This window comes from Gouania willdenowi, chromosome 6 (genome assembly GCF_900634775.1).
Source record: "Gouania willdenowi chromosome 6, fGouWil2.1, whole genome shotgun sequence".
Lineage (NCBI taxonomy): Eukaryota > Metazoa > Chordata > Actinopteri > Blenniiformes > Gobiesocidae > Gouania > Gouania willdenowi.
In genome coordinates, this window is record NC_041049.1 from 47,904,076 (window position 1) to 47,923,309 (window position 19,234).

Sequence of the window (19,234 nt, forward strand, 5' to 3'; positions counted from 1 at the left end):
AAAAACATGCACAAAAAGACAACTGAAAGATTAAAAAAACACAATGATGACTAAACCAGGAAAATTGCACCCGCAAATATACTCCTTATGCTCCCACATGAATGCATACTTCCGACGGGCACTGTACTCGACTTAAAAAAAACATACATTTACAGAAAAATATAACAAAAATATGAAAATGGCTCAAATTACACAAAACTAAATATTTATACAAAAAATACACAAAATTACTCCTGAATAACACTACTATAGCAACAAAAGCAATAATTATACAAAAATGCATATGACTTCAAAAAACATACATTACAAAAAAATTAAAATTAAAAAATAAAAAACAGCAAACATTTATGCACAAAAAGATAACAGTAAGATACCCAAATACACATGGCTCCAAAAAACATACGTTACAGAAAAATACACCATACAAAAAAATATAAAAGTGATGAAAACATGCACATGACCCATAGAATTAAACCTCCTGTGCCATGCTATCGTTAGCTTCTCAAACACGGGAGCTCACTGAATAGATCACATCTGTTGAGAGACGACCTCCGGTATCCATTTTGAAGGCGAAACAGATGAACTGTGAATCAACTGCTATTCATCTATCGGCTATCTGCATCGGCATCCACGCTATTTTGGTAAGCAGTAAGTCCACCATACTGTTTAATAGACTCAACATTACACAAATAAAAGTAAGTCTGTATTTAAAAAAAAAAACTTATTAACAAAGTAATCTACGTGAAATAAAAAGTACAATATTTGTCTTTCAAATGTAGTGAAGTGAAAGTAAAAATATCCCCCATAAAGTAATGTATTTAAGTAAATGTACTTCATTACTTCTCACCACTGATGAATTGCCACACTTGTCCCAATAGAAGCTACTGTTATAGCCACACCTTTTTTTGGAGGGGATTTTATTTCTCTACAGAACCGAGTTAATTAAAACATTATTGAGCATTAATAAAAATTACATATTGTAATTAGTTGTCCTTATGTGTGCATTATATTATTGATTAATTAATTAGTAAATACATGGCCTTGTTGTGGGACTCAAAAGTTATTGCTAAATGTTGTCTTTCGTCCAGCAGCTGCCTTTGTAAAAGCCCAACATGCTTGCTTTGGCTCTGTAGAAGATCTTCCAGGGAGGTGATTTGTGTCTGGAGGTAGTTTATCTGAGCCTGGGAGTCCATACAGACATTGTTCTTCTCTGAATCCTGCACCTGCTGCTTTAGAACCTCCATCCTTCTGCTCCAGTGTGCATTAGATTCTGCCATCTTTATCTGAGCAATAGTTTTCAACTTCTCAATCATCATGTCCTGGTCCTGAAGCTGTTTTGAAGCTTCAGCAGCTTCTGTGTGCTGGACGTGCAGGGCAGATTTCAGAGTTTGTATCTCTGATGAGAGTTTGCTCTCATGGTGCTCTGGGAGCTTTTCCTTCATGTTGATCAGCTCCTCCTGTTTCTCAGTCAATGTCTTCTCCAGTAGAAAGTTCTTCTCACTAAGGGCTTCGTTTGCCTTTTTTAAAGTCAGGATTTCATTGTCCTTGTCATCCTGATCCATCATATCCCCCCAATCCATCTTCATCTCATTAATGTTTGTGTTGGTGTTGAGGTCAGTGAGCTGGAGCTCCAGGTTGACTTTTTGGGTCTTCTCCTTCTGCTTTTGAAGAGCCTTCCTTAAAGAAAGGACTTCCTCCATCAGCTCAGCATTGTTGTCTTTAAGCAGCACCCTCATCTGCTTTTTAATGTACAAATAGAAACATTTATTTATACATTACATTCAACAACTTAAAAAAATTTAAAAAAAACAATAACTAAATGTTTTTTGAGAAGTATTTCCAACACACAATGTTAGTAAAGACACTAAAAACTAATAATTTGTGTTTTTTGTTTTTGTTTTTTTAAACTGAGTAAAAAGTTTAAATAATGACTCCCTTCAGGTGTCTCTGATCTCTGAACACATGTGGTGATATAAAACAGTGCAGGTGATCAATCACCTGTAATTTACTCACATTTTAATCAAATAAATCACATTCATCCTAATAATTAACCACAGTTGATGGTTTACTATGATGTGAAGCTAGTGTGTTTTTTTAGATCAGAAATCTAATGTAAATTTAAAGCTCTCACTTCAGGTAAAAAAAAATATTAGGTATGTAAAAATGAATCATAAAACAGTTTTTCCTTCTGAAAAAGTGATTACAGATATAGAAATCCACAGACCTCTTGCTCCATCTCCACTGCTGTCATCTTTTTTTCTCCCTGATGTTGTTCACTCCTTGTTCACTTATTTGTGTCTTACAGTGTGTTGTTGTTTGTCTGAAAGACGCCAGTAAAATGTTGAACGGTCACTCGTTACCATGACATCAACAGCAAACATTCCCAGGTTTACAAATGAAACTAAAACTTTAAAAAAACATGTTTATTTTTTAAATCAAACGTTTTGATGATTACAGTCATTGACTCCTTAAGGCCTTTAAAATAAATAAATAAAATAATAAAATAATGCAGTTACACAGATTAGCCTTATAACACATATCCTAATTATAAACAGCTTTATTCATCTGTGTATGTTTAAAGTACAACAAACTGTTAAATAATGAACCACATTAATACAGTGTAATACAGTCATCATTTTACACATTTTGCTGTGAGGGTTGGTTTCAAACACAGAGTAGCCAGGATTAGTGCACAACGTGACAAGTGTGCTATCTTTTCATATTTATGTACAGTATTTTATTTGAACTAGATGTTATATAGTATATAGGATAAGGTTATTTGATATTAATTGTATGCCATGTGTATTGAAAAAAAATGAAAATTTAAAAATGTAACAATCTATATATATATATAGTTACTTTTTTTTACTAGACTTTTCAAGAATGAGCCAGTATAAAATAGGTGATTAATAAACTTATTTTACGAAGGTGTTTGAAGCGATGCTTGGATTTGAGTTTATAAACAGCGCCCTCAAGGGACAATAGGCAGACATTGCAATGATAACCTTGAATTATTTGCATAAAGGTGGAATAAAAAGCAAGTAAATAAAAAAATTAAATAAGGAATTTTACACACTCACACATACACACCGTAAAATAGGGAGAAAAAAAGGTTTATATATATATCAAACACAAGTTTTAAAAAACATTACAACATAACCTGATATTTTAATGTGAGAAATGCAAATGTGTGGCATAATTTCCTGACTTTAGAATAATTTCACCAGCTCAGTCAAAAAATGACGTAACTAGAGATGCATGATAATATCGGCATGTTATTAGTATTGGCAGATATTAGATTTAAAATCAAGTATCCAACATCGGCCATTCAGCCGACTCATATAATCAATAAAATAACATGCTTTGCTTCCTTGATCAACCAATAGACCTCACATACATAGATGTTTCAACGCCTGTGGAAAAGCGAATAACTAATTACTTCATGTAACTTATGTTAATGCTTAATAATGTTTTAATTTACTCTGTCATGTGTATTTTTTATGTCATTTAGTGTGTTTTTAGAGTCATTTTGTGTATTTTTGTAGGAATTAGGAGCCAGAAAGTTTATCTTTTTGTTTTTTTGTTCATTTTTCTTTCATTTTGTGCATGTGATTACACTTTGTGTGGCTCATTGTCCTGAATTTAGTACATGGACTTTTTTAGCTAGTCATGTATAATTTGCATAATTTTCTATATCACGTCTAATAAATAAAAAGGAGTTAATCTGCCGCTCTGTCCTGCAGCTTCCACCCCAGTGGCTCTACCAAGATGGTTGCTTCCACTTTTGTTCTTCCCTCCATCTTGGGTGATATCTTGGTGAAATGTTATCCACAGACTGCTGATTAAAATGTTTGCACCCAAAGTTAAATAACAAATGTCAATAAAGTAGAGCCACATAGTATGTCCACCATACTGTTTAATACTCAACATTACTCAAATAAAAGTTATTTAAAACAAACCTTATTAACAAAAAATCTACATGAAGGTAGTGGAATAAAAAGTAGAATATTTGTCTTTCAAATGTATTGGAGTGAAACTAAAAGTATCCCCCATAAAGTAATGTACTTAAGTAATTTTACTTGATATAGATAATCATAATAAATTGTTTAATACTATATGTTGTTAATCATTATACTGTTACATAACATATCCGTTAATGCATTAAAAAACAGTTCATTAATCTCTACAGGACAGAGTTAATTAAAACATTAATAAACAGTAATAAAAGTTACATAATGTAATTAGTTGTCCTTAAGTATGCATTATATTATTGATTAATTAATTAGTAAAATGTAATAACGTATCTAGTAATCATTTACTTATAGTGTTTAATAAGTAAGGTGTTATATAACATTAACAACCTGACATGAAACTTATTAAATGTATAAAGTGCCTCATAAGCATTACTTAACCATAGTTAACCCTGAGTGATACAACATTTCATTCACATTAACAAATTATACATTTAAATGTTAATTTTGCAGCACATTGTTTCTTATTCATTGTTTGGAAAATCTCTGATATCAGATTCAAGAGCTGAGCTGTGATTGGACTAAAGTGAAACCTGAAAGTTGTTTGAAGGTTTGATCTTCAGCAAAACAACCAGTATGAACCATTTAACCAGTGGGATGTAGGAAACAGGACAAAGCTGTTCCAGTATTTGTCTTTTATGTGTTCAAGTGAGTTACAAAGTATGAAATTAGATTTTAAGTTTAATTTCACAAATATTTATTTACTATATTTTACAACAACAGCAAGAACAACATATGATTCCCAAGTGATTAATAAAGTACATTTAATCTATTCTAAAATAATCTAACAAACAACTTTGCATGCATTTACATGCTTATTTACAGATATTTACAATTTAAGATGCAGGGGGATAAAAATTGCGATGTGGTTTTCTCAGCAGTTTTTGCCAAAAGAAAGACCGTTGGTGTTTTCCCTCCCCAGTCTTTTCTTTCTCTTCTTTCTTCACGTCCTTCAGTTTGGTTTTCTCCAGCGTTTCTCGCTCTTTCAGCTCCCTTTGCCTCCTCTTGGCGTCCTCCTTCTCTCTCTTTTTCTGCTCCTTCCTCACGGTGGCCTTTTCTTCACCTGTTTTCAAGGCCAGCTCCTGGAGTTCAATGTTCTTTCTCATCAGGGCCTCCATTTGGTGTTGCATCCTCTCCTCCTTTGCTTTGCTCGTTGACAGGTGTTTCTCCTGCAGGGTTTTGTACCTGTCACTCCACTCTGCCTGAGACTCCATGAGCTGACTTTCCAAATGGGAAATCTTTGTCAGATTCTCAGCATTCCTGTTAGTCAGTCCATTCATCCTCTGTTCATGCTGGCTCTGAAGGATGGACATAGAAGTCAGCATCTCCTCCTCCCTGGTGGACCACCGCTCATCCCATTGTGCATGGGAGTCATACATGGCCTTGTTGTGGGACTCAAAAGTTCTTGCTAAATGTTGTCTTTCGTCCAGCAGCTGCCTTTGTAAAAGCCCAACATGCTTGCTTTGGCTCTGTAGAAGATCTTCCAGGGAGGTGATTTGTGTCTGGAGGTAGTTTATCTGAGCCTGGGAGTCCATACAGACATTGTTCTTCTCTGAATCCTGCACCTGCTGCTTTAGAACCTCCATCAAATCCTACTTTCTTTTGTCTAAGGCTGTTTGGGGCTCAGTGTATGAACATTTGTGTTTATATTCGTATTCTTATAAACAAACTGAACAGTGATTAGATGAAAAAAATAAAATTGAAATAAGGAGTGTTACACACACACACACACACACACACACACACACACACACACCGTAAAATAGAATTATATATATAACATCCGTGGAGAATTGTGACTCGGCGCTGCCATATTGTGTGTGGCGCAGACTACAGGAGTGACTATAAATCAATTACAAAGTGGAAATATTCACTGAATTTACCCTTTTCTTTTGATTTCTCTTGTCATATATGGCAATGACACAGAATGTTTGGATCTTGTAAAAATGCAGCTTTTCCCACAAATTTTAAGTGAGATACACTGCAAGTACAGTATCTTGCAGTCTAATAAAAAATACATGCTTTATGAAACTTAAGTTGAAGTATTTTTCTTATTTTGCGCAAGGAATGATTTCTGATGTTACATCATTTCTAACTTTGTCTTATTTCTGCATAAACTAAATGATCTCAATTAGGAGGGGATGGGGGATATCAATATCAGTATCGACCAAACCAGTTGTAAAATATGACCATACCAAGACATTACAGTGTGAATAATGAGCAATGTGGAATGAGTAAGAAAATATACAGGTAGAAACATTGACATTGGTCTTTGTTCAGATTAGTGTGTTGTCAGTCTGGTGGTGGGTTGGGTCGGAGCAGGTGCTGCAGCTGATGTTTCTGCAGAGCTGCCATGGCTGTGTGAGGCCGACTTATCGCTGGTCTAATAAAGGTGTTAGACGTCAGATGCTTTTGCCTCTGGTTCCTTTTTTCACTGAAATATAGGAATATTTGCACACTTTACGAAAACACAGGAAAACATGCTTCAGTCTATTGTTGCTAAAAACGACTTTCATCTTTAAACTAAACAGATAATAATAGATTGTTAGTTGTTTTTGCTGTAGTGTCAACTTTAATATCTTCACAGTGAAATTGTATTATTAAATGGCAATGTACTTCAATCAGGGTTGTGGTCAATTATAATTGTAATAAATAATTAAATTCAGTTATGATGTAATTTTAATTGTATTTGAAAAAAATCTGTTGCTGTTATAATCCTAATGGAATCGTAATTAAGTTAAGAAAATTGACTTTGTGAGTGTAATTGGCATGAAAATTCTATAAAAACTGTCAATTACAATTTAATGAAATGCAAACCTGTGGAACCATGATCCCGTTCTTACACATACGTAGTTAACAATTGTTAAATAGTGTTTCATATCAAGTTTTCCCACTACCTGTTAGATCATTTTAACATTTTTTGTTTTTAAAATATATAAATCAATGGGTATAATGACACAAAAAAGGCTCTAATGCCCACACCAAAAATATTAATTACCAATATTCTCATTGATTAGGTATCCTAACAAGGTAACCAAGAGATGAAAAACTAATTAGATAATAGATATTTTTTATATTTTACAGTTGACTTAAGACAAGGGTCAAAACTGACCCGTTATCAAAAGAGATGCTAACAGAAAGTTAACAGGTTTTATGGGGTAATTTCTTTCAGGTTTGGTAATTGTAATTTACTGAATTTAACCTTTAGTAATTGAGAATGTAATTGTAATTGACTCACAGGTGAAAAATGGAGTTGTAATTGAACATGGATAATTGAAGATGTAAATGTAATTTAAAAAAATGTAATTTAACACCAACCCTGACTTCAATAATCAAATGACTTCAAATTTAAATGACATACCAAGAATGGTTGAGCGGATCAGCGTGGGCACTCATCACAGGATTGTGAGCTTTGTGTGCACGTAGGGATCCTATAAACTCATTGGATTTGATCATCTGTGGAATCTTCCCCAGGTCTGAATCTAGACTAGTTTCATTTCTGACGTCTGCTGAATGTTGTGAGGAGTCCAGACTCAGACGAAGCCTACGTGCACGAAAACCTGTCAGCTTCCGATTACTGCCAGATCCCACAGTGCTTTTGGGGGGGACACAGGAAAGTGGAGCATCCAGGGACAAACACAGACCAGCCATGTCAGGCGAAGAAAAATCTGAAAACAGTCAAACAAATATTCTGTCATTTATTTCGTAGCGTAGATCAAAACAGTGCAATGTGCGTTCAAGTAGTAATGATTCATTTATCAGTGAGTACTAACCTGGGGAAGGAGACTGGAGAGAGGAATCTGGGGACTGGGAATCTCCGTGTTCTTCATCACTGCTGTCACTCCTCATACCAGCAAAGCCTTCTTCATCATCATCACTTTCTGCTTCGTCTTCATCATCATGCCGAATGGCTAAGACCTCTGGTAATCTTTCTCGCTCGATGACTTGAAGACGCCTACAGACAGAGATTTAGCACAGGCAATAGTAATGGATTATAAGTACTCACGTTACTGTAATTGAGTTGATTTTATACAGTAGGTACTTGTTCTTTTTTGAGTATATTTCTAAATCAGTCATTTTAATTGTGCTTTAGTATGTTTTAAAAGAAGTAAATTAATTCATTACTTTTCTACACCCAACTGTTGCTGTGTAAATATGTATTTTTTGTGATTATTATTTTTATTTCTGTTTCATGGTCTCTTTAGACATTTTTATGAAGGCACATTGAACATAATCCATATGTTCTAAGTTGTGACATTTCTGATCAAAGCCCAGACATTTTTCTTGGTTCAGGTTGTGGTTTCTACCTATTATGTTGTTACCCAGTGAAACATTTGGCATGACACTGTTTTAGAGTTCATTTTAAATTGAATTAATTGATGTTATTGTTTTTTTTTTTTAAAAAAAAAGAAAAAAAAAAAACTACATTTTTTTACAGATGCCTATATTAAATTCCAATTGGGCAAGATTTGGCCTCTTCCTTTTTAAGCTTATACACAAGTATTTTTAAACTTCCGAGTATGAAGATAAAAGGTTTTAGTGGCAAATAAGCAGGAAAAAAATGCTCAGGTTGTGTAAGGAATTTCTGTAATCCCATCTGAGTTTAATTAGTAACTGTCTTGCGTATAACTGTGGTAAATTTTAATTTTTAAGTGCTGTATGTGGGTATAAACAGTGTGTTATTTTCCTATTATTTTTTAAACCTACATCTAAAAGAGGGTGATTGAACCTTAAAGAAATATTCTGTTTTTCCAAGTTTATTGAATTGTATTTTACTTCTCTCCAAGTCTTGTTTTAAGAACTTACTTCATTATTTTATTTGTCAAATTGTGTTGTAAGCCACCCTTTGTAAACAATACAGAAAAATAAAGAATTAAAAAATAAAATAAAGTTTATACATGAGATGTTTACTGTATGCAAGTGAACAGTGGCAAGATGTATTACCAAAAATTAACGTGGGGGGTGAAAGTAACTAGTAACTTTTACTTTAAGTACTATTCAATTGAGTTACTTTTTACTTGTACTTCAGTATTTCATGTATGACTTAATTGTACTTGAGTATAATTTCAATCAAGTAGCAGTACTTCTACTTGAGTAGGATATATCAGTACTCTTAACACCTCTGAGATTTAGTGACACCTACTTCTCCGACACAAACCCAAATACGTATTATTAATTCTTGTTTATGAATTCTAATAAATTGAAATACAAAGCTGATTGTAGTACCTGCTATGCTGCTCCCTCCACGCTCTGAGTTCAGCAAATACATTTGCACGTTCAGTGAATTCAGGCTCTTCGAGGTCATAGGTGTGTTCTGGTACGTGAATGGGCAGAATCTGAGTGTTCAAGGAGGATCGAGTGGGTGCCGTCTAGGAGAGAAAAGTGAATGAGAGAAAGAAGAGATCCATTCACAGGAGCAGTGTTAAATGTGTCGGATAAAAGTTTTCGGCGACTGCATATTTTTAAGTGACAATAACTATATCAAAATTAATTATATTCTCATCGACTAATAAAAACTATTGATAAACAGTTGATGAGTGGTAACTGAAGCATTATAAATGCATAGAGTCTCATCCTTTTTATTTTTGTCAACTATTTCTGTAATAGAAATAAAGACTAAAATCTTTATTTGGCTAAAACTAGTCTATAACTGAAATAGTCCTGATTATGATTTATTATTATTATTATTAAAGAGAAAAAAAAGAAGATGAAGGCGGGACAAGCGGATTAGTGATCCAATAGGAAGTTAGCTGATGTTTGCGGATGTAAGATGTCTGTGATAATGTCTTAAGCATTGATTACATCCCATATTGAGTTGATAAATGGTAATTTAATTTTAGTCGACTATATCTGTAACAACAAAAATCTTAATGTCATTTGTTAACTAAAACTAGACTATTGAAATAGTCCTGATGACTACATTTTGACTTAAACTAAGTTGCATTTTAGTCAAAAGACTATGACTGAAACTAAATAAAAGCTTGCAGTCAAAATTAACACTGCACAGGAGAGATAATGCCTAAGGACTACAGTACATTAAATATGAGTAGAATTTAGATTTAAGAATGAAAGTTATTAAAGGAAAACCAGGGAGAAATAAAGTAAAGCTTAGTACACATAAGTGTTGGTAATCTCCTAAAATCAAACTTGTAAATAATTTACAAACACTTCAGAATAAAAGCCCAGCTCTGTGGCAATGACCAAATGAAGAAGTGTATCATAGAGCAAAGTGGTGTTTTTATTTTAAGGCTTTAACTGCAAAAATTACTGACACTTACCCTCAGCTTTTCTCGTTTTGCCCTCATGGCCTTAACTGGGTTTCCACAGAACAGGATCTTTCCTGCACCTTAAAAAAAAAAAACAACTGTAAGAACTCTCGGTACCACTGATCAGAATGTTGCTGCATTTGTAAGGATTCTTTTGTGGAAACAAACTAAAACTGTATGAAATGATGAAATCAGCCACTTCAGAGTCTAACCATGTGTCAGCGCGCTTGTTTCTGCTTCTACTGCAGCCAAATCGGAATCTGCAGAGCCAGGTCTGGATCCAGGAGGAGACAGAAGTCCTTGCCTCGTCTGGAGTCTGGAGCCAGCGTGTGACGTTAGTGGCCTGAAACAGGAGATGCTGGAAGCAGGGCGCCTGTGTGTGCTGTAAGGGCGCGCACCATCCGCGCTCTCCTCTGTATGGACAAAGGTGAGGTGTCCATTAAACAGACTCATGGTGCTTTTTCAAACAAACTAATGTATAAAGACCTTCTTCACAGGCAGCGTGGGTGGTAGTGTTGCAATCTTTAATGGAGTTTTGGAGAATTTCCCAGTCTTTCCCCATGGTGCTACAGTCACTTTGCCCATCTTCCTCCACCTTGACATCATCTAGGTAACGCAGCTGAGGGATTAACTCCCTGACAGCAGCACGGTAACTGTAGTCTTCAACCTGCAAATGGAAAGAAAATAAAAACAAGCAAGGGGAAAGTCTGAATATATGAGAACAACAGAGAAATTGGTAACCCAGTTTATACTCAAGGAAAAAAAGGGAGAAGGAAATGGTTTCAATGGAAGAAAGTGAGCAGATGTGTTGGTTTTTCACATAAAAGAGAAAGTTCTAATGGAGGGAAGTTTTTGGCAGGAGAAGTCTGCCATCTGTACAAAGCACAGGCCTAATGCATATTCAGCTAGGCATCTCGCCTCATTGCCCCAGTTTCCTAATCAATGCTCTGCTGGTGGGTGTAAATAAACACATTCACCGTGGCCCAAAAAACCTCACAGCTCACTGTGGCAGAGGAGCTGCTCCTCACTGTGAGCCCCACTACACTCCGCAGCATTAAACCTTTTCAAAGATTGGCCCCTTTAAGACACATCAAATTAATTATTCAATTGTAGATGTTTAATCAGACTTGTGCTTATAGTTTGGTTTGAAAAAGTGATGTCATTGTTCAGAGGTGTCTGGTTTTACTCAAAACATTAAAGAGTGTTTATCTAACAAACCGTAAAATGACACCCTGATCAAAACAGAAGTTGCGTTATTTCATTTGCCTTCACAACACTTCCCGTTCACAATGTTTTCCCAGCACAAGCTTATCAAACCTCAGCAATTGTCAGTGGGGTTCACTTTTGCTAGAACTCAATCAGGCTGTGTCTCACAATCACCTGAGGGACATTGTTTTGAACTCTAAAAACTGTATTTCAGCAGTTCCTCAAAGTTCAGAGTTTCATTCAGATTTTTGCTTTAGTGAGCAATCTGCCATTCTCATGCATCATGCAACATGCATCAGTTAGGTTTCTCATGATGCTGTGCGTCATGACGTCTCCACCTTCCCTACATATTTCTGTAGAAAAATCTCCTGTAAAAAAATCTGGTTTTATGTTCAGTTTGATATTTTCTGCTAATTTATAATTACAAGCCATGTATCACGTTAGAAGGGAGAAGTTGGCCTAACGGTTATGGAATGGACTTGAAACTGGAGGGTTGCTGGTTTGAAGACTGTCCACAGTATCAGCTTCTTTGATGCGCGTTCCCGCGGTGGCTTGGCTGATAGCTGCAGTTACACTAACTACCATGGTGTCACTATGGAGTCTGATTTCTAAATCCTACCCTATGCTCCTTTAAGTTTGGCAAACTATTGTCTTTTTTCAGTGCACAGTGAGGCCCAATGCTTATAGATAATCATCATCTGTTCCACTCCAATTAAAAAGTCATCAGTAGAAAACTTGGATTTACCTGAGTGGAAGTTGTATTTGGGCGTAAACACACAGGATTCCCGTCCAAAGTTAATATCCGGAGTTGACTGCATAAACCCAAATACTGAACCTGGACCAAGTCATCCACATCATTGCCTTCCAGATCTAACAGCTGTAGGTTCTCCAGCAAGCCAACCTGGCTGAGGTCTGACACTCTATTGTAGGCGACGTACAGCTCCTGGAAACAGCGACAGGAATGGCAAACTGAGCAAGATATCAGTTCAGAATTAAAGACAAATACAGTTTATCCTGGAATTTAAGGGTTTGATGATGAAAGAATGTCAACGCGATTGAAAAAGTTAAAAGGTTTTGAGAGATATTTGTTTTATTTCTGTATTTTTCAATGTCTGTCTCCAGACATTGGTTTCATCTGTTGGTCATCTGTGGGTGTGTTTTACTTATGACTGTAATGAGAATAAACCACATTAAAATAGTACCACTCTTGTCATCCGTCCTCGGAGCTGTTCAATTAAAAGATCCGGGAAGAAGGTAGAGAAAGACCTTATACGTATGTATAAAAATGTATTGGAAAATTATCCAGCTTGGGCATCATTGTTTAAGTTTATTATTGCACTACCATTGATTTAGGGAAATGTTTTTTCATTTAAAAGCACCCAACTAAATTTATTGTTTTTAAAGTATTATTATTATTATTAACAATAATAATAATAATAATAAACTGCAAGCAGTGATAACGGGCCCTTGCACCTGCCGCGCCCGTCGAGGCACAAGACGACTCCTTCCTACCGGCAGCATTCAAAGTCAAACTTAATTAGGTTCAGCACAAGGTCTGGTTGCGGAGTGAGGCATCTGTCTCCCGTGAATGTTCATTATGTTTCATAAGATGTCATTATGCGAGCGATCCGCTTTCAATATTATTTGAAATAGGGGGGGAAGGGTGGAGCAAGCAGCATCTCATGATTCTACATCCTGCAGCTTTAAGTCTGTGTGCATCTCTGTGTGTGAAGGCCTGTGTATATGTAATCTGACACCCAGGACCACAGAGGTGAGGATGAATGATTAGTCACACATGCATTGCCTGTGAAATATTTTACATAAAAGCATAATGGCTAGGTTTAATAAAATATTAAAAGAAATTCAACCGTTAGTCCGATCTCAACCAGTCATTGTTTGTTTGTTGTTGGTAAGCTATTAATCAGGGCTATAAGCATGTAAAATGGTGTGTTTCCTGCATGAAGCAGTGATATGAAATATTACAAAAACATGTGACATATCTGTAAATTACAGTGACGGACTTCTTTGTAGACCATAGGTTGCAGTGTATAAAATGTCTGCCATAGAAAGCTGATTATGTAGAGACAGGTTTGAGCCTCCTCGGACCTTCCTATGAATTTAATGAGTTTTTGCAATTTTGTGGAAAAAAAATTATCACAAGTATGTGGCACTGTGTGTGCAGTCTGTTATGTTTATTAATATGTGTTAGTTGTCATGAAGTGATGTACATGTACCATGTACAACAAAGATATTACATATTTACTGTTTCAGGGGTTAAAATGGCAATCTCTACCAGAGTTGAAGACTTGCCAAGCCCACACTGTGTGAGATATGGAAATACTTTCAAGACCTATTGACTAATCATCGGTCATTTAGTGATATGCACAAGTTTCAGGGGTCTGTGATAATTCCTCTTAAAGCTAGAAGCTAAAATGTGAGTCCATTAAATTGGATTAAAAATTATTTTGATTAAAAATAACAGGTTTTAGAATATGGCTTCAAGAGACTTTTTTGTGAGTCTTAATTTCAACTGAAGGAAAACAATCATTCTCTCTAAACCTTTCCCCAATAATATAATAAATCTTAATAACATTACTTAATTCCACTAAATTAAATAAACATTATCTTTAAGAAAGATTCAACAAAGAAAAGAGTCGCTGGTAAGTATAATTCATAGACCAAATTTGAAATAAGTCAATTTTGAAGGGGTTTTTAATTCTTCTCTATGGAATTGAATATGTATTTTTTTCTTGAATATTCATGATCAATATCATCATGAATTAAAAGTCCTGCGTCCAGGGTACTGGGTTATGAAAATCACAAATGTAAGGGTAAAGTAAGATATATTATGAATATGAATGTGCTTGTGTTAGATATATTATGAATATTAATGTGCATTGATACAACTAAATATATTACCAAAACCAATTACAAGCAAACCACACAAAAATTATTTTTGCAAAATTTTCCTTGGGGCGTGCCCCTCGACCCCCCAAGGTGTCGCGCGTCATCAGCAGCGGCAACTCACCGCAAGTTTTAGTCTTCTACTTTTTTTTTTTTAAGCCGACTACCTTTTTTTTTTCGGGATATCGCTGTAATTTTAATTGTAATTTGGAAAAATGCTGGTCACTGTAATCGTAGTTGAGTTGTAGTCGGACAAGTATAATTGAAAAAGTAATTTAAAAATGTAATTGACCCCGACACTGTATGGGAGCATCATCAGGTAACAATGTACGTGATAACAAATTATTAACAGAAAATCATGCCATTAATCAAATTGCTGTTTTTTTTTTTGCTTAATATATCTTTGTGTGTGATATAGTTATATATACATTAAAGTACCCTCAGAGATGTATAAATTGAAATTCCATCAAGGTCTTGAAGGCAACAGCGAGACATCCACATCACTTGCAGGTGGGAGAGACTGGTTCCCAGATCCCTGTGGAGGCAGAATGGATAAAGCATGATTTTGGGTAAGGAAATAATTTACATAATAGTCTACCTCACTAACTGTCTACCAAACAAACTAGTATTTTTTTTCTCCTAAACAACACACCTGGGTCTGTTCTGTTGATCTCATGCATTACTGAAGCTCTGTTACAAGCCTTGGCAGTAATTTACATGCCTGCCTCAGATCAAATTACATATCTTTTCAATTACAAACGTGGGTGCCGGTGCATCTGAAATAAACAAGGGTTAAAGTTACTTACTGTGCTAAGTTACTTTGTGTGCTTTTTGGAAGCTATTTTTATACAAACAAACATATTATTGTCTTTTTTTTAGTCATTTAAAGGCTTCATAGCTACTGTTTGTGGACTACATCATTTTGTAAAACACAAACAGCAAACAAAAATCTGCATTTAGTCATACTACTTACCTCACTGAAATGATTGCGCTGTTGTTCATTTTGAGCTGCGCTAACCTGGGCAAGTATACACCTGCAGGAGAATATAATGAAGTAATAAATCCCTCAACAAAATGGCACACACGATATGACTCACAGATTTATAAACACAAACCATATCATGCCAGCACTAGCTGTACAAGAAAGGATTTGGGAATTCCCTGAGTTACCATCTGGTTTTAAAGTCAATTCAAGTACACAACGTAGAATTATGCAATCCAATTATTACATTGACATATTTGGATTGCTTCAGTCCCAGATATTCAATTATTTTAATACTAAAACTAAATAATTAAATTGTAATGTATGATGTGTCATCTGTTATTTTACTTTTATCGAAATACAAAGTAATAGTAGGGACCTTGTGATTGTATACTAGTATAATGAATACAGTGATAGCTATGAGAGATATAAGGACGCTCTACTTTAAAGATTTAATTATTGCCATATTTAATAAATATTATGATGAGTTGTGTCTCTTACCAAAGTTACCCAGTGTTTTTTCTCGGGTGTCTACGCAGATCTCCAATGAGGTGATATGGGAAAGGTCTTGAGTTCCACACAGTGTTTCCTGAATGGGAATGTAAACTTATACCAGCTGTATAGACATGGTATAATCAATTTGTTTAAAAATAGCAGCTGCATTAGTATCCTTATGGTATCGAATCATTTCAAATAGCAATGTAGCCTCAGGAAAAGAGGATCGCATTTTTGCATAGCAGGTTTTTTTTATTATTCCTTAGAGGGTTTATATTTACACAGTTTCCTCCCAGCACATGCAGAGAAAATAGAAATGATTGTGGAAATGTTTTTAACATACAAAAATATTATTTATATTAAATTGAGACTATAGGGTCTGGGTCAAATTTGCAATCGCGTAATTGGTCATTATTTACAATTATGATGTAATTATGATTGTAATCGTTATTGAAATACATCTGTTGCTGTTGTAATTGTAATTTAATTTTAATTGAGTTCAGGTAATTGACTTTGTAATTGCAATTGGCATGGAAATTCTATTTGGGAAAAAAAACTGTTATTTACAGTGTAATTAAACACAAATCTGTGAAATGAAGTGACAGTTATGGCTTACACATACATATTTAACAATTATTAAAAAGTGTTTCATATCAACTTTTCCTGTCAGTTCACTTCAGAATCATTTTACCATTAAAAATAATCTTAAATCTAAGAGTATACTGACACAAAAAAGGCTCAGTAGCCCAGACCAAAAATATTAATACCAATATTTTTCATTGATTAGGAAGCCTAACAAGGTAACAAAGAAATGAGCAACAAATTAGATGATAGATAATATTTTTTTGTGTATTTTACAGCTGACTTAAAACATGAGTCAAAACTGACCCGTTATTATTAGAGATGCTAACAGAAAGCTAACACAAAAGGAAGGTTACATTTTATGAAATTACTTATTAAAGGTTCATTAATTGTGATTAATTGTAATTGAACTTGAGTAATTGAGAATGTAATTGTAATTGACTGTCAAAAGGGAAGATAATCTTTGTTATTTTAATTGTAATTGGGAAAAAATGCTATTCACCGTAATCGTAGTAAGGTTGTAATTGAACAAGTAATTGTAATTTAGAAATGTAATTGGCCCCAACCCTGTATGGGAGCATCATCAGGATGGATACAAACTAGAGCTGGGCAATATATCAAGATTCAAGATACAGTATATCGAGTTTTCTATTTTGGGGATATAAAAAATTACAATACCACCAATATCAATATAATTTTTATAGCTTATTTTGTTTTAAAATATTTTTTTTAGGAGTCGCTGCTAAAAAGCACAATTTAATGGATTACAGAGTACGTTCTAACCCAGTCTTCCCCTAAACAAGCCACACTACAGAGCTCACTCACACGCGCTGTCCCTCATAATGCTGCGTTCACACCAGATGCGTCACGAAATGTCATTGCGACCAGATTATATACAAAGTCAATGGATGGACAGAGCCAGATGCGAAATCGTTCCTGCACGGCGGTGCGGTCCGATCCACGTGTCAAGAACGTTGGCCATGCGAGCGCCCTCCTGATTTTTCATCATTTGCACATTTGCAAAAGTTTAAAATATTGAACTCCTGCGACTGTTTCACATGACGAAAGCCAATCAGAGTCTTTTTGTTGACGATAACGTCAGGCCGTCAACACAGACACCTGTCTGTTTACTCATTCAACCATAGACTAGAAGCTGTGTGTGACCACCTGGAGCTGTATGACACGTACTTTATAACAGGGACCGGACTAGGAAGGATTAGGCGTGGAGGAGAATCAGCGAGGACGTGGTAGTAGCAGGTAAAAGTTCTCTCTGGAGTTTTCGTCCTTGAAAGTCGGCACTGAGCGAGGATAGCGTTAGCCGCTAATCACACCGGCTTTTTTCACTGGTGGTTTATGTTTATGAGAGGGGAAAAAGGAGCACAGCTCCTCACTTCAGCAGGCAGTGAAACTCACTGAGTTGGATGTGTCGCTGGTGCTTCGCTTAAAACGCGCATATGAAGCGAATGTGGATATTTTTTGATCCTGCGAAACCTGCAGAACGTTTCATGCAGCAGAAGCGTCTGGTGCCGCAGGACAGGCATTCGGTGTGAACGCATCATAAGAGAAAAAGACTGAGTGGCGCATATTGTGCAGTTGTTTGTTAGTAATTGTGCCTGTGTGGCATTTAAATCATCAAATTTAACCCAGAATTGTCTTTCTGGTCAAACTTTATTTGGCATAAAATTTTCGAGATTTATATCATATATCGCTATTTTGAGAAAAAAAAAATTGAGATATGAGTTTTGGTCCATATCGCCCAGCTCTAATATATCTGTGGTCAATATTCATGGTCATTGGTCAGGCCTACCAGTTTCTCCACAGAGAGGTAAACATCATCAGCTGACCCAGTATCATCATATGTTTGGATGACTGGATCTGGGTTCATGTTGCCTGAAAGCCTCATCTCAGTGACCAGGACCCGAGCTGTACCAGGCCGGGCCTCCTGGGAGCTCATCTCTCTTATATCAGGCTCTGGCAAGAGAACACATTTACATTTTTACCACATTAATGAATTTCTAATGCCCTAACACAGAAACAAATCAAATCCCGACATTATGGAAATTGTGATCCGAAGGAAATCTGCTAAAGATGCATTTTTTTATTCATTTATTTTGCCAATAAAGACACGCGGATAAAAATCACATTGCAGGATAGTTTAACTTTAAAGTTATTTTATATAATGCAAAACTGTGGACATACAGGGAGCCATTATATCTACATACATACCACTTCGAGCTCCGGAGATAAAGTTTGCTTGCCAACCACGCACAACTTCCTGGTTACGGCGCTAACAAACCCATGGCCTTATGGGATATGTAGTTCAACTCGACCACGTTAGCTCACGGTAGGAAGCTGTAGTAATGTAGTTTTTCTTCCCGTTTTCGTGTTAAATCTTCTGAATTGAAAACTCTGTAAACGTTTGTGTCGCAAACACGTAAAGACATTGATGAAATATCATTTTGTATCTTTGCTTACCCATGTTGGCCACGTGATGCCTTCACTGACACGTAGTGAATTGTAATTTTAATCATCCTCTTGTATGTTTACTATTAAAAGGAGAAAACACTGCTTTCAAATTGAACTTGTTGTTTTATTCATAACCACTGAACACATATGGTAAATTAATCATTGACATAAAAATAGACAGAAGGACAGTGACGCAAATACATAACCTACTTGATTTATATGTGTCTAGTATTTTAAATTATACTAAATGTATTTTTTTTGTTTGTAAGCATTTTTACAAAGAATATAAAAGAATACCAACA

General features: G+C 35.4%; 2 protein-coding genes across 4 annotated transcripts; both read right to left on the bottom strand.

The window, feature by feature from the left end:
• Positions 1-1,016: 1,016 nt before the first annotated feature.
• Positions 1,017-2,338, bottom strand: LOC114464252 (golgin subfamily A member 4-like). The gene is made up of 2 exons (XM_028448302.1): positions 2,225-2,338; positions 1,017-1,736 (listed from the first exon to the last, which is right to left on the bottom strand). Exons 1-2 carry the CDS (start codon positions 2,249-2,251, stop codon positions 1,017-1,019), a joined length of 747 nt encoding a protein of 248 aa, XP_028304103.1. The 5' UTR covers positions 2,252-2,338.
• A 3,966-nt stretch (positions 2,339-6,304) lies between these two features.
• On the bottom strand, positions 6,305-19,050 carry lrrc56 (leucine rich repeat containing 56). 3 transcript variants are annotated; one of them, XM_028450457.1, is made up of 13 exons: positions 18,942-19,050; positions 18,274-18,437; positions 15,891-15,978; positions 15,381-15,441; positions 14,846-14,942; positions 12,249-12,446; positions 10,784-10,964; positions 10,510-10,710; positions 10,310-10,377; positions 9,258-9,400; positions 7,805-7,986; positions 7,393-7,699; positions 6,305-6,465 (listed from the first exon to the last, which is right to left on the bottom strand). In XM_028450457.1, exons 1-13 carry the CDS (start codon positions 18,943-18,945, stop codon positions 6,324-6,326), a joined length of 1,836 nt encoding a protein of 611 aa, XP_028306258.1. In that variant the 5' UTR covers positions 18,946-19,050; the 3' UTR covers positions 6,305-6,323. The 3 variants fall into 3 exon arrangements, with proteins under 3 accessions (XP_028306258.1, XP_028306259.1, XP_028306260.1); XM_028450458.1 differs by lacking the exon at positions 18,942-19,050 and adding an exon at positions 18,693-18,750; XM_028450459.1 differs by lacking the exons at positions 18,274-18,437; positions 18,942-19,050 and adding an exon at positions 15,060-15,183 and having other exon boundaries at positions 15,891-15,965.
• Between the last annotated feature and the right edge of the window lie 184 nt (positions 19,051-19,234).

Bases quoted from the DNA above. Each gene is read 5' to 3' on its own strand.
- LOC114464252 (XM_028448302.1), bottom strand. From the start codon at position 2,251: ATGACAGCAGTGGAGATGGAGCAAGAG. The intron at 1,737-2,224 runs GTCTGTGGATTT...ATTAAAAAGCAG, and splicing joins CAGTGGAGATGGAGCAAGAG to ATGAGGGTGCTGCTTAAAGA.
- lrrc56 (XM_028450457.1), bottom strand. The intron at 10,711-10,783 runs GTCTTTATACAT...TTGTCCATACAG, and splicing joins CCACGCTGCCTGTGAAGAAG to AGGAGAGCGCGGATGGTGCG. The intron at 10,378-10,509 runs GTTAGACTCTGA...TTTTTTTTTAAG, and splicing joins AACAAGCGCGCTGACACATG to GTGCAGGAAAGATCCTGTTC.